Source organism: Anneissia japonica, unplaced genomic scaffold (assembly GCF_011630105.1).
Source record: "Anneissia japonica isolate Jap-2015-1 unplaced genomic scaffold, ASM1163010v1 scaffold284860_len1800451_cov186, whole genome shotgun sequence".
NCBI lineage: Eukaryota > Metazoa > Echinodermata > Crinoidea > Comatulida > Comatulidae > Anneissia > Anneissia japonica.
In genome coordinates this window covers 1,386,208-1,401,570 of record NW_022706010.1, presented here as the reverse complement: position 1 = coordinate 1,401,570, position 15,363 = coordinate 1,386,208, and the positions used below count along the sequence as shown (strand labels likewise).

Genomic DNA, 15,363 nt, shown 5'->3' with positions numbered 1-15,363 from the left:
CAATATTATGTGTGTACTGCCTTATACCATCAGTACAGCTGTTTTTAACTCTTGGCATTTATTGTCTCAAAAAGTACTTCCCTGCTCTAGAGGGAGGAACTGTTAACGGTAAAAGGCGTTCATATTGAACATGTGCTGCATCTCTATCATAGCCGGCGGGACCAGGGCCAAGGGGCCCGAGCCCCCCCCCCCACTTTTTGGCAGAAAATATATAATGTCTATGGAGATTTTTGTATGATTGGAAAAAAAGGTAAGAAAAGAAAGAGGGAAGAAGGAGGGGATAGAGGGGAAAGAGTGTTTATCCAGTCCCCGACCGCAATTCACACTGGCGGATCTGGATGATTAGGGGTCCTGATCCCCCCACCCTCCCTTGGGCAAAAAAAAAAAGAAAAATAAAAAGAATTCTAGAACCACTTTTTCAGGACCCGTGAGCTGAATACTTTTTGTTACAATAAGAAAATTCAATTAAATTTTTAACTAATGTGTTTTTTATATGCCTTTTTTATTTCTTCCATATTTTTATCATTGGTTTTATGTCGGAAAAGCTCATTTCTCGCCATATAAGAATCAAAATTTTCCCAGGGGAAAACCCCCAAACCCCCTTTCTCTTCGGGGTTTATTGATTCATGGGAAAAAGAACGTGTCTACGGTTCCCGATGGGAGCAGTAGACAAAACAACTAAATATTTGGTTAGATTGGCAAATTAATTTTGAGTCTCACAACCCCACAAGGTATCCAACAGGAGGGGATCCATGCTTGTCCAACGGAAATCTAATAACCACACAGTATTATCACACTATTATCCTCTTATCACATGAATTAACGCAAGTAAACACTCTGGTAAGTACATCATAAACAAAATAAATTAACCATAATTTTAGTTTCTGGTCCTTTTGTAACTGCAAGCATACTTCAGCAATGGATTGGCATGCATGAGAACATGCATAGGCCAGGATTTCACAGAATGTTGTGCTATGAATATTATTATAGAACTTCACTGGATATAGTAATGTTGATTTTGAAAATTAGAAGAGAAAAATGTCACTTCTCATCAATCAACAAACATCCTCCCTATATTTCTTTATAGACCTTTGATTGTATTTTGAGGGAGTAGAAAGTACTCGAGCTAGTTATAAAAAGTCACCCTGGTTGATTTGTGAGATTAAAAGTACCACAGCTTTGAGGAGATAAAGAATTTGATTTTATTTTTTTGGTAATAGTAGCTTCAGAGGAGAAAAAGAAAACATTCTTTTATTTTGTGCTACCAATAAAGAATATAATGATTTCTCTTATTTTTGCAGAATATCTTTTGCTACCAACCTGTTATTCCTGCAACCAATATCAGAAGAATAATGCCAAAAGGCAGACCAGACTTCATCATAGCATAAGGAATACCTGTAAATATAAAAATTAGATAAATATTGTAGCTAAGGAGCTACTACTCAAATTCTTCTGGCCTGTAACCTTGCATTACATCATTTATATGCGCTATTTCATGAAGATCAGAGTGCTTACTTTTTTTTTTTTTTTTGTATTTTTTATACTTTGGCGATGCAATACATCTAAATGAAGAAAACCAGAAATTGAGAAAAAATAAAACAACACAGATGAAACCAAACATCACCACATGGTTCCCCACCAAATTAAGGCACTTTCTTTATGTAATGTCACAATTTGCATCTCTATGGCACATACCTATGATTCCAGAGCCCAGAATACTATTAGCTGTATTGAAGCTTGCCCCAGTAACTGAACTCTGTTTCTCCTCTTCTTCTAAAGCTCCGTCCTCTATCAGCTCGACCTTATCGCTTGTATTGATGGCTCCATTTAGAGGCTAGTAAGAAAAAATATCCGAGTCAATTTAGTTTAACATAAATATCCAAGTGGTATTTCCAAGATCCATTTCCAAGATAAAAAAAAAACATAACTCTCTCATATTAGAAACTATTGTATCAATAGCAAGAACTCATCAACAGACTAAAAATGTGTACATTAAAAATATATTATACAGTATTTAAATGCTCCTTAGAGTACTACTGTACATAGTAATACAGTACTGTTATCTTAGGATGAAAACAGTACTATATTTATTCAATGCGAGTCAAAAACAACATAAAAAATGAAAAATCAATGTAGATATGACCATTTTAGATCACTAATACAAAAAACACACCTACACAAAAACAATAAATATAATCAATAAACATATTCCTAATACAAAAATTCTTTGACAATTCTATATTAAATTCAGGTATATTTAAAATAAATTGAACCATCATTAAAACTTCTGTTTTACATAATTCATAGCTCCTGAGTATAGAGTTCTAAATGAGAAATTTTTACTTTCATGATAGTATTTATAATCACGAATTTCAGAAATGGACACTCAATTTAATAACATGCACACAGTACAACAGATTATGCCAAGTCATCACATACAGTACTTATCATAATAAGTAATAAAAATAGTTAATAATAAAAGGTATTTATAAATTATAATGTGCTGCTATTCCATATTGACCAAAATATCAATATAACAAAAGATGATATAAAATGTGAAAATGTAATACTTTAAATTTTTTTTTTTTTAACCAAATAAAATACAAATTAAAAATTACAAAGGTACAGTTAAACATAAGAATATCTTATAAAAATAGGTTTGTAAATTAACCTAAAAGATTATTTTGTTAACTTGATTTCTAATAATTTTATTTTTTGAATTAAATATTATTATTAATATCATTTTGTATTATTAGAATAATAGATAATGAATAATTCTATGAAATGATCAGTATATTGATTATTAACATTGTCACATTGTTTTTCCATGTTGGTTTCTGAAAAGGTGACATAATCAATATTTCTGGATGTGAACATGCAGGAACGATGACAATTATTTTATCGTCATTCACTCCTTGACTTTTGAATGATGCAATTAAATAGGGCTTATATCCTGAGGGACATTAGCGCACAACTCATGCAACATAATATGCCTTGTATTATCTTAACCTAAGCGTGAGTAACCTGAAAGAATCAATTGCTTATTGATTCCGTCACCTAGAATATGACGAGACTAGTGCAAAAAAAAAATGTTCCAGTGCTGTTCTTAGAAATGTGTAGGCCTACGGAACATGGTTTCTTGTGACTGTAGGCCTCGTTGTACAGTAGACAGCAATTATTTAAAATGTATTGTTTTTTTTTAATGGCCAAGAAATCTTTTTAACCAACAAAATTATTGCTATTTATGGTTATGTGACTGACAAGAAAATATAGATTTTTATATATTTCATTTTTTTTTTTACTTTTTATGATCATTATTATACACTCTTCTATGATGGTTTTGTAGACCACATTGGAAATAAGTTACTTTAATGGGTTGTCTAGGTATTCCAATCGTTCTGTTTGAAGGGTGTATATAAAAGGGAAAAAATACAACTTTTACATTCATTATATTTTTACTGCAAATTTTAACTTACTGGCTTCGGGCCTTTTTATCTATCTCGATGCAATTTGGTAAATTAAATGTTTAATATTTGTAATGTTTTTCTTTTTAATGATGCCGAATAAATTTAATTTAATTCAATTCAATAGCTTGTTCATGCTCATACATTTACTAGATGTTACTGTACAGTAAAATTATAAGTCTTGTGACAAATGACTTGAAAAGATAGGCTTATAACTGTCCTTGTATTAATTAGGTAATTTTTGAATGAGTCTCAAAGAAAAATTCTAGTTAACATAAGTAAGTAGGCTCTGTACACAGCAGCTACAAGAGTACTTTATATATGCATAGTACTTGATCGAATACAACCAATATTACGTTATACTTCAATAATGGAATCGCATGCTCATAAATCATGTTCTTCCATCCATTATCCCATTGCATAAGAAACCCATCACATGTTCCCTGGTGTACAGTACATACTCTAAACACCTACACCATTCAATTTTTTTTAGTATACCATAGTATCTGCAGTGGTGGCAGTGGTCCATCAGAGAAGTCAAGGCCCATGACACCAAAATTAATAAAACAGCATAATAAAAATTAATTAAAATTTTTTTTTTTTTTAATTTTAATTTTCATACAGGAGTATGCCGAAAAGGCAAAAATTATATTTGATTGGCGTGTACGTTGCCTAGGTTTATTTTTTTTATTGGGTTTTCCATGACATTCGGTAATATTGCAATCAACTGACGTTAAGTCTCCTTTATATTTATCATTTATCTTACTAAATCAAAACTACCGTACAAAATATTATTTGATGAACAATCTTTTCACATGTGTGTATTTAAATTGAGGACATCATTTTTTGACAGTTAGAAGAGGTAAAATAATTGTAAATAAACAACAAGTTCCTGTCGTCGACAGCGAGTGTGGAAGTGGAGACTCCCATCAAATCAAGTGTACGTTTTTCTTATTGAAAAAACAGCTCCATAAGCTACAGCAGTCTTTCTGCACATACAAATAAACAACACACTTTTGCTTCATAGATTCACTTCGTAGGCTTGCTTAGATTGTTTATATCAGCTACGATGTAGCTACGAAGCCTGCGCACATGAAAAATTGCAATAGAATATGTATTAAATGAACTAAAGAGTCATTTAATACATATTCTCTTTCATTATGAGAGTGAAAAATCAAGCAATATTTGTTCAACTTATAAAAATTGCAATAGTTTCTGGCGGTACTGTAGGCCTTGTTCACTAGCCCACCGGGCAAAAAGGAAGGGAGGTTGACTAGCCCAGAGCAGTTTTTACTAGCCATTGTACACCGGGGTAGTAAAAAATTGAGCCCTGCAGTGTATTTTTTTGTTTGTTTTTTCATTTTATTTAAAAAATAAGAATTAGGGTAGATATGGGACCCAGATAGCCCTGTGCTAGTGAATCTGATTATTAGCACACAATGTAAATTGTAGTTATAAAGTTCAGGAATTATTCTCCTCAATTTTCCCTGTGCCAGTGAATTTGATGACAGAAATTATTAGCAGAAAATGTAATAATATGATTTTCAGGAATTATTCTCCACAAGAAAAATAATCTTAAAAACAATTCTTTTAATTTGACCTGCTCAATTTGAAGCTAGATTAAAGTTATGTAATCAAGCATAAAAATTATTTATTATTATTATTAGCCTGTCTATGATCATACTGTACTGTACTTGATGATATATTTAATTTTTTTTCAATTCTAGAGTGAAACTTTATGTAACACTTACATCCTAATTCTGCAAGTGGAGAAGTATTTTGTTGCTAGTGAATGATAAAAGTTTAAATTAAAATTAAATAATTTTATTTACAAAGATAATATATTGATACAGAAAAAAACAATGCCCAAATAAAATACCTTCTGACCATTTATTAGCAAAAAATCAACTCCATACAAAATATTTAAATCGTGTATAATTATGATCTCACATTGGACTTTTTCCGGACATACAAAATATATATAGATTTGAACTAAATTCATAAAAACCATCCTTTCCAGTATACATTCATGATTTTACAATATATTCATTACATCATGTATTTGCTTTTTGTTTGTAGATGGTCATCACATACTACTTGAATAATCTTTGGGCAGTGACTCATAAAGGAAGCAACTGAATACAACTGCTGTATATCCAGAAGTCAATAGGATGTTTGTTGAACATAGAAACATTACTGCACAGAATATTTTTTTCAGTGACTGTATGCCAGTGGACTTTGTTCATCTCTTTGGTCTGCAAAAACATTCTGACATTAGGCTTGCCAACTCCAGTACTGCACCAAATTTAATGAACAGCTCAAATTCCTGGATTGAGAGAGAACAACATAATTTTGTATCATTTTCAAAGTTTAGGATAGGAATTATTTGATGGCTTATATTTTTGATACTATACATTTTAATTCACATTTGAAGTCTGACTACCAACTTCCTTTAATTGGTGCCAAATATTTCCTACTGGAAATTGGCTAATACATTTATTATTACAGTATTATCATGTAGGATTTCTATATTATATTAAAATAATCTGTTTGGTGCACTGCAAATATGATTTCCATTTTTATACATTTGATTAATATTATGTTTATAGACATGCCAAATAAATAATATTAAAATAATTCTGTCAGTTAAGGTCTTGTTTTTAAGATAATTTTCAATGATTTGACAGTCTTGTGTCAGACCTACCTGAAGCTGTAAAATGCAATTTTCACCATAGCTACAACAGACTGTTGTGTGTTGGGTTGACATAATACCATGAAGTTGAATACCAGTAGTGCATCAGAACCCAGACCAAAATTCTTTATAATATAGGCCTAGTCAGTCATCCTAAAAATCACAAGAGAAAAGGGAAAATGATATCAAAAAACTTGAATACATATTGCAAATCCATCAACCATCATAATAATGTACAGTATTTGTATATAACTGAGCAGTATCTTTATCTCCAGACACTGAGCTATTAAATTTAATCGATTTAGGGCTAGGCCTAATCATATGTAGTGTACACTAGGGCCTTGCCTAGAGGCCTAGGCATAATTATTTAATACAGGTAGACTAACTTTCCTCGAATAGAATACAATTCTCTCAAGAGATGTCGTCTCAAAGTAAACAAAAACAGATGATGCGTAGAGGACTGGGCCTTATAATTTAATGTATGACCAAGCCAGATCGAAGCCTAGCCAGTTTTCCCGCTTAGACCTATAATCTAATTAGATAGGCCCTAGCCTAGTCTAGTTTAGGGGTGATGGGCCTATCTATCTAAAGTAGGCCTAGGGCCTAGGTCTTGCCTTCAAAGACTAGACGTCTGGCAGTAGGCCTACATACGAGGCAATTTATTTTTGCCATATTCAATTCTAATAATTGTATAAAATGTGGCTAATAAAACATGCGCCTACCGTAGTAAAAGTACCAAATAATCCATTGTTTCTCTATCACAGCTAGCTCATGCGATGAGGAAGAGAGTAATCATCTTGTCAACAAACCTCTTCTTTAATCATAAATCTTCATAACAACTCCTGATATCTCATACATAATGCATAATTAGTGAAGCAAGGTGAATTTAAATTAGCTTTCTTCCAACCGTCGCGATACAACAGTCATGAGAATCTTTCGAACTAATTTATCTGTTAATTAATTAAACTGATTGATTTTCGTTTGATTGTTGGATCAAAAGCGAATAAATTTCCTGAAGCAACAAAATGGCCAATTCAAAGTTTAATTTTGTAAACCTTCATTTTTTGTGTTAGAAGGGACAGCACAACTTTAACACACCCTATTGCTGAATAAAATTTGAAATGAGTTGTAAGGGATTGAGAGAAGCATATGTGGAAAAGACAAGCCAAACCAGTCACTCGTCGCAAATCCTGTTTCAGAGAAAATGGCCAAAACTTGTTGGAATGTCAAATTTTAAAAAATCTATTTTATTGCACTAAACCAATCTTTACATATCTATAAATCATTCTATGCTGTTATTTTCCCCATTTTCAATGTTAAAACAACACTTTTTAAGGATTTGATGATAGTTTCTGCATGAGTAATGCCTGAAATCATAAACTTTGAAGGCTCATTTCTCATATATTGTTCTTTAAACAGCTGTATGTTTAAATGCTTGTAACTTCATAAGGAAATGTCCGATTTGAATGATTTTTTACCATTTTATAGCTATTATTTTACTCTATAACACTGTATTAATAACTCAAAATCGATGAGATGACTTTTGCGATGAGTGACTGGTTTGGCTTGTCTTTGCCACATATACTTTGATACGTGGGTGGTCCATTGATGCTTCAATGCTGCAAAGATTATTGCGTTATTAGGTTGTAAGTATGATACTACCAGCGTTGCAATATCAATTCTTATGTAATGTAACCTGAGCTTTGTTGTTGTAGTGATATAATCTTGGCATAATAAATTATTAACCACTGTTTGTCTTTATACTGTATTTAATGTTCAGTATGATTTTCTTAATTCGTAAAAAAAAATGATCATGGTACAAAATATACGTACCAGTTATTACTCGCCCATGCTATGATTTCAATGAGTAGCTAATTTTTACAAATAAATTTTAAAAAAATAAAATATTGGCTTTGAATTGTTTAGGCACACTTTGATGAAATATTGCCTTTTGATTGAAGAGGAGATTCCATGGGTGTAAGGCCATCCCCAAAAATGTTGTTTTCTTGCAAACGGTTTTGCCATAATCCTCCAGATGGAGAAAAAAATAAAAATAACATTTTATTGTTGAATGTACTGTAAAGTAATTGTTAAATGTAGTAATATGATGGTTAAATGCTTTAAATTTATATAATTAGGAAGAAATACACATATCTTATTTTTGGAGATTTCAAGGCAGTGGCAGGTGTAATAAAAATAAGAAAAACACCATTATTGGCTAAAGGCGGGTTCTCTAAACACGGTATAAACTAAATCTCGCCTAAGGTTTCCCAGTTTTAATGTACACAAGGAATGCTATTCATGGTTCATGAGAATGAGAAAAGGAGGTCGCTAATCAAATTAAAAAAAGGTTTGCTATTCATAAAATGACAAGCAAGCCCCTACTTTAATATGACTAGCAAATATAATTTTTATGTACAAACCTAAAGGAATAAAGAGCTTTACATGACAAGTATTTATTTTTTACGACTAGCGAACGTTTATTATGTTGAGCCTTTTGAATATTATTATTATTGTCTATTTATAATATTTAGTTGCTACACACACACACCAACCAGACCAACATACGCGACAACCAGTATTTTGGTATTTGTACGTCAAGATACAGATACAGATAGAGATATAGAAAAAATTACTATTAGCAAGTAGACCCCATTTTAACTACCAACTTATATTTGGAGTAATTTTGTTAGTCTGCAAGTTGTACATCATTGTCCACTTTCTTCAACAAAAAATGCTCCGAAGTACTGTATAAAATTTTGTAGGCCTTGGAAGGTTTGCGTTCTTACCTCGGACTTGTCCACGATATGGGTCCGTTCAGTTGCTTCTTTAGTAGAATCCATTTTACTATCCCTTGAACACTGTAATGGAAAACAAACATATTTTCAATGCAATGAGTCTCAAGTGTTTAATGTTTGTATTGCAGCATCACAGATTCACAGAGCCTTGCCCCTTGGATATTGTTGCTAAGGTCCTACTAACAGACTCTAAAAAATGCAAATGTGTGTTTTTAGGAAACGTGCATATTCCTGGCCCTGTTTTGATTGGTCAGTTGTTAAGTTTGATTGACATGCCAGAAAGGTTTAATCTATATTGAAAGTTGTAGGAAACCCATGCCAGGAAACTTCCCTGCAAAAATGTCTACCCATGCTTCAAACTCCCCACTAAAGACAAAGTAGCTTATTTAAATTTAAGACAATGTAGTCTATGAAATAATTTATACCCCGAAAGTTAAGCATTACCTAAAATAAAGACAAAGTGAATTGCCATCTTATTGTTTATAGTAAGTATAGGCACTTCCTAGGGGCTTAAAACCTAAATAGATGGCATGGCATCTTTTTTTTTTTCTTTTTAAAACCTTTGGATGGGCTTCTTTTCGAGTTTACTTTTGCAATCTAAAGATGGCGGCTTTTCAAAATGAATGCGGTAAATATTTGGAAACGCTACTATCTAGTGCCTGCCTATAATACAACATTTTTCAACTGGCTAGGGGCCAGGAAAGGGCCTAGGCCTAGGTATTCAAAATTCTGTTTAACATTTTTAAAATGTTAGTACAATAAAATAATAAATTAATATACTCACTGTACACGCTCATAATTATCATTATAATCAAAGATACGGTCTGAATGTTAGTACTATCTTAAATGACGCCCATAATATCTTAATTAGAAGTCCATGGACCACACCAACTCGGCCCATGAATCAACTCGGCCCTTGTCAACTCGGCCCTTAACCGACTCGACCCATAACCAACTCGGCCCTTGTCAACTCGGCCCTTAACCCACTCGGCCCATACACCAACTCGGCCCTTGTCAACTTGGTCCTTAACCAACTCGGCCCATACACCTTGGCCCAACCGACTTTGCCCTTGAACCTAGAGGGTACTGTATACAAATTGTGGAAAGAAACGTTACAAATAAATTCCTATGGTACTCTTGAAGTTTATTAATAAATATTACAGTAGTGAATTGCCATCTTATTGTTTATAGTAAGTATAGGCACTTCCTAGGGGCTTAAAACCTAAATAGATGGCATGGCATCTTTTTTTTTTTCTTTTTAAAACCTTTGGATGGGCTTCTTTTCGAGTTTACTTTTGCAATCTAAAGATGGCGGCTTTTCAAAATGAATGCGGTAAATATTTGGAAACGCTACTATCTAGTGCCTGCCTATAATACAACATTTTTCAACTGGCTAGGGGCCAGGAAAGGGCCTAGGCCTAGGTATTCAAAATTCTGTTTAACATTTTTAAAATGTTAGTACAATAAAATAATAAATTAATATACTCACTGTACACGCTCATAATTATCATTATAATCAAAGATACGGTCTGAATGTTAGTACTATCTTAAATGACGCCCATAATATCTTAATTAGAAGTCCATGGACCACACCAACTCGGCCCATGAATCAACTCGGCCCTTGTCAACTCGGCCCTTAACCGACTCGACCCATAACCAACTCGGCCCTTGTCAACTCGGCCCTTAACCCACTCGGCCCATACACCAACTCGGCCCTTGTCAACTTGGTCCTTAACCAACTCGGCCCATACACCTTGGCCCAACCGACTTTGCCCTTGAACCTAGAGGGTACTGTATACAAATTGTGGAAAGAAACGTTACAAATAAATTCCTATGGTACTCTTGAAGTTTATTAATAAATATTACAGTAGTATCACTTTGTGTTACGTATTTTTCTTTTTTTACAGAAGAAACAACGCAAATGTCACTAGTCGACTGTTTTGAGACACGCCCTTTTTATCATTTGTTGCGTTACCATTTAATTACGATGTATTTTAATCATGTTTATAAATGTTTAACCCTTACGCTGCCATCTTCGCATAACTGCGAGCACCGCACAGTTGGTGTGCATGTCAGTTTCACATAAATGCGATTAGGCTCACTGTCAGCCGTATGCCACCTTCGCATTAATGCGAATTGGTGAAGGTCTTCCAAAAAACGACCACAGAATGGCTGTTTTCACACTAACCCAAATAGTGTCTACTGCATATGAAAGCTAATAAATTTCTGCACATTTTGATGTGAAACTTGCTGGGTGTTGTTCTGTTAGTTAGAAGTTTGAGTTTTTGCAAGTTGAAAATATGATGTTTCGAAATGCTGAGAAACGTTATTCTTCTGTAGTTGTTACAGCTGTGCTAGATAATAAGGAGACTTAGAAACTGACATAGAAAACGATGTTCTGGTCCTTGGCCTAGCTAGGCAGATGTAGCCTAAGGCCTAGCTAAACCTGGACTGTGATGGTAATGTTTGTAAATATACGTAGGCCTAGGATTTGTTATTTTGATTTCCATCAGCAAGTAGTTTGACTTTGAAAACACATACTCTGCTAATAGGCCTAGGCCCAATATACTATTTGTGATAGGCCTTGACAAAATATTCCTCATTTATTCACTAATGATAAATAAAATGCAGAAATAAAAGCATGTACAAAACTAATGTTGATTAATATTTTTATAATTTTTTTTTTAATATAAATTATTGAGCAAATAATATACACTATCAAATATATTAGCATTACGGTGACCTTGTTAAATAATTAGCTGGCACAGGGGATGAGGTAATGTTATCCTGGCGCTCTGGTTGACAAAAAGAAAAGAGCTGCCAGCGTAAGGGTTAAATAAGATGGAGATTTATGAAATAAGTATCAATAGTTGTCATACGTTTGTTTTATTGTTTGTTACGTTTCCATTTATCTATTTATTTATTTATTCCAAACCAACGGCGAATCATCACTACTAACAGACAGGTATAAAAATCTAGTAAAAATCACAAACATCAGCTGCATAATTAGTATAATTTGTGGAAAGACATCCACAAATACTGAGATTCTCACGTAACGGTAGTCTTGGGGTAAAGCAGACACTGTTTGTATTTTCTTATTTGTTTCCATTTTTGATACAAACATATTCTGGTTTTTATAAAATATACAAATAAATGGATATAAAGACTCGTCACTGTGATTCAATACTTTGATAATATACTGTAGTATTAACATAATTTCTAAATAATGTTAATGGAAGTTTTGGACTTTTTTTATAGGCCTATTTAATAAGCCGGAAAATGCACTACTCTGATGCTAGTTGCCTGGAAACTTGAGAATAAAATCGGAAAGAAACGTTCCCACAAACAGGCACAGCTGTATTCTTGATAATAAAGCAGACACAACGTTTTTGAACAGAATTCCTTTTTATGCCGCATTCAGGAATGTGGGCGCACTCTGCTAAGACAGAAGTAGGCAGATGCTAAAAATAGATTGCAGTGAAGGTGTCACGTGTGTTCACCTACTTCATTAACTTCAAATCTTCTGCTGCTGATCATGTTTATAAAATACACAAAATAAATGGGAACATAGTAAAATAGGTTTTATAGGGTTTTTGGGGGGGTTTATCTGGTTTTGAACAACCAGATGAATTTGTTTAAACATAGTAAAATATATTTATTTATTTATTTATTTATTATAAATTCGGCATATTATACAGAATATAAAACACAAACAGAAATACAAAAAGACAGGTTAGCAGCATGCCCAGAGAGAATAATGTGCTGAAGCCCAACACCACGAGTGAATTCTCTCTAAACAAACCCATGTTGATCAAATTGTTGAGTGGAGTAAAACTATGAATTTTGCATTCAGTAAAACAGTGCCTCTTTCAATCTATTAGCATTTATAATTCTGAGCTAGAAACAGTTTCTAAACTGAAGCTACTAGGTGTGACCTTGCAAAATGATCTTAAATGGGTCACGCATGTAAAAGAAATGGTTTCAAGAGCTAGTCATACACTATTCATGCTTGGTCATTTAAAGAAATTTGGATTTCCCTTGCCTGAGCTTGTTAACATTTATTGTTTATATGTACACTCTATATAACAATTATTATATTCAATCATTGCTGTCTCGCCACTGAGATAAAAAGAAGAAAGCAGCCTCTGTTTTAAACAAATTAGAATGATATGAGTTTCTATTGACCGGAGGAAGAGTGTTCCAAAGTCTTGCAGCATCCACGTATGTAGAGTTTTCGAATGATTTATGCACACACAATGGCCGAATGAGACGAGATTGATTGTGGTTTCTATGAGAAAAAGGAACATTAATGTCCTCTGGGAAGCCTTTATAGATAGAAATGGGAAGCCAACAAGACTCTGGATACACTCCTCCTAACTGCAAGTGGAAAAAGGTTATACTGTACATACGCAAACGTTTAGGATATGATGGACGATCATCATAGTTGCCACCACCGCGTACATAGACAATAGTGGCGGCCCTTTGTATATTATCTATATTTTTTATAGTTTTTCTCGTACAGACAACAAATAGAAGAACAGTAATCAAGAAAGGGCAAAACTAAAGATTTAAACAAATAAATAAAAAAGTTAGGACCAAGACCAACGGAAATTTGAGAAATAAAACCAAGCGTGAGAGAGGCTCTTGAGCAGAAAGCACGGAAATTGAGAATAGATGTCAAAATGATGCAGAGAAGTTTGGCTTCAGATACAACTGTTGTTAACTATTGATGAGCCCTGCAGGCCGAGTTGGTGTATGGGCCGAGTCAGTTAAGGGCCGAGTTGACAAGGGCCGAGTTGGTGTATGGGCCGAGTCAGTTATGGGCCGAGTTGGTTAGGGGCCGAGTTGGCCGAATCGGTATGGTCCGAGTTGGTGAAGGGCCGAGTTGACCTGCACCCTTTTCGAGATGGGCTTCTTCTCGAGATTAAGCCCATTGGGCTTCTATTTTTACAGGAACTAGGCGTCACGCCAAAATTGGTCTGGGCCAAAAAAGGTCTAGCGGACAGATTTTGGCCGCCAAAGTCGGTCCACCGGACTACTCTTAGCTGCAAAAATCGGTCCACTGGATCAATTTTAGCCCCTAAAATTGGTCCCCACTGAATAAAATTGATCCGTCGGCCTGGCCGCTTGTAACACGTCTGCTGCCCGTAGGGTATGATTTGTCTTCCGTGGAGTGGAGGGAAGTAATTTATGCTTCTCCTAACACTTGAAAAATATTTTGCAGTTACAGAATGATTCGTATTAAGCTTTTGTTGACCCCATTGTGGACGTGTTTTATGAAACCATGGAGGGAAATATCCTAGGCCTTGGCGACACACAGCATGCATCATTTTCGGCGGCTGTGCTTGGCCTGGTTTGGGCCTAAAATGAAACACAAGTCTGATTTATTAGTTTTAAATATTCCATATTATTGTGTGGGATATTAGGTCATACAATAGTTGTTCTATTACATGAAAATAAAGGGGTCAATCATTTCGTTGAAATAATTGCTCATGTATTTCGTCGCAGCGTTATAAGCAAATACACAATCCAAAACAAAACAAGGTAAAAAATAAACTAAAGCGAACCAACATGATTTACGATAATATCGTTTAACTTCTTTTCTAATTTTTACACCAAAGAGTTATATAACATACTAATTTTTGTGGCTGTATACTCAATTACACACACAACGAATGAAAAAATACTATAGGGTGTGTTTCTACTGAAAAAACAAAATAATCAATTTTTTAAACCGCTTTTTTAAAGAGTACCAGACAGCTTACTTGCGTTGCAACTGCATTTTAGATTTTTCGAAAATCAGTTTTCGTGACAGAAATTACGTCACCATTTGGTGTTTTCCTAACTGTATAGGATAGTATCTTTCTCATTCCTGTCATGATGACGAGGAGTAAGATACGGTGTGGAGCAAGAAGGCTGACGTTTTCAGCTGTACTCATCGGCACAATGAACGAGCGACCAAACGAGGACAACGGTAGGCCCAAAAGAGCGGAGAGGCCTAGGCCCAATATCCCCTCACAAAATAATTACAAAACGAATTTGTCGCTCCACATGTTTGTTGCCGTTTTTAGCTTGTAGGCCTAGGACATAAACAAGAGGACATTTTTTTTTAAAGTTCGCGCCTAATACTATCTAGTCTTTGCAGTGATTGACCTGGGTCACATTTCTATTTATTTATTTTTTTATTTATTTATTCAGACAAGTGTCTTGGGGCCCCAAAAGCAACATCTAGATGTGTATAAGAGACAGGGATGATCCTACCTATCAGCCAAGCGAAGAAGATGACAAATTAGATTATGAAAACGGAAATGATAATTCACAACTGTTTTCAAAACACGATAGTGATGATGAGCATGAAACGGATAATCCAAATGATCATCTTTCAAGCTACGGGCATCCTGGCTATTGC

At 34.1% G+C, this 15,363-nt stretch overlaps 1 protein-coding gene and 1 long non-coding RNA gene across 2 annotated transcripts in view; both read right to left on the bottom strand.

Annotated features, from left to right (window-relative positions):
- LOC117105955 (putative sodium-coupled neutral amino acid transporter 11) overlaps positions 1-15,363 on the bottom strand; it is a 47,574-nt gene that overhangs the window by 29,132 nt on the left and 3,079 nt on the right. Inside the window, exons 2-4 of the mRNA XM_033247260.1 lie at positions 8,946-9,017; positions 1,696-1,834; positions 1,321-1,395 (exon numbers count right to left, since the gene is read on the bottom strand). Of these exons, the coding sequence (XP_033103151.1) occupies positions 1,321-1,395; positions 1,696-1,834; positions 8,946-8,999 (268 nt within the window). The 5' untranslated portion in view covers positions 9,000-9,017. The remainder of the gene's footprint in view (positions 1-1,320; positions 1,396-1,695; positions 1,835-8,945; positions 9,018-15,363) is intronic.
- LOC117105956 lies at positions 5,173-7,096 on the bottom strand. Its single transcript, XR_004444969.1, has 3 exons — positions 6,879-7,096; positions 6,169-6,309; positions 5,173-5,790 (listed from the first exon to the last, which is right to left on the bottom strand). It is a non-coding gene; the product is annotated as an uncharacterized LOC117105956 (long non-coding RNA).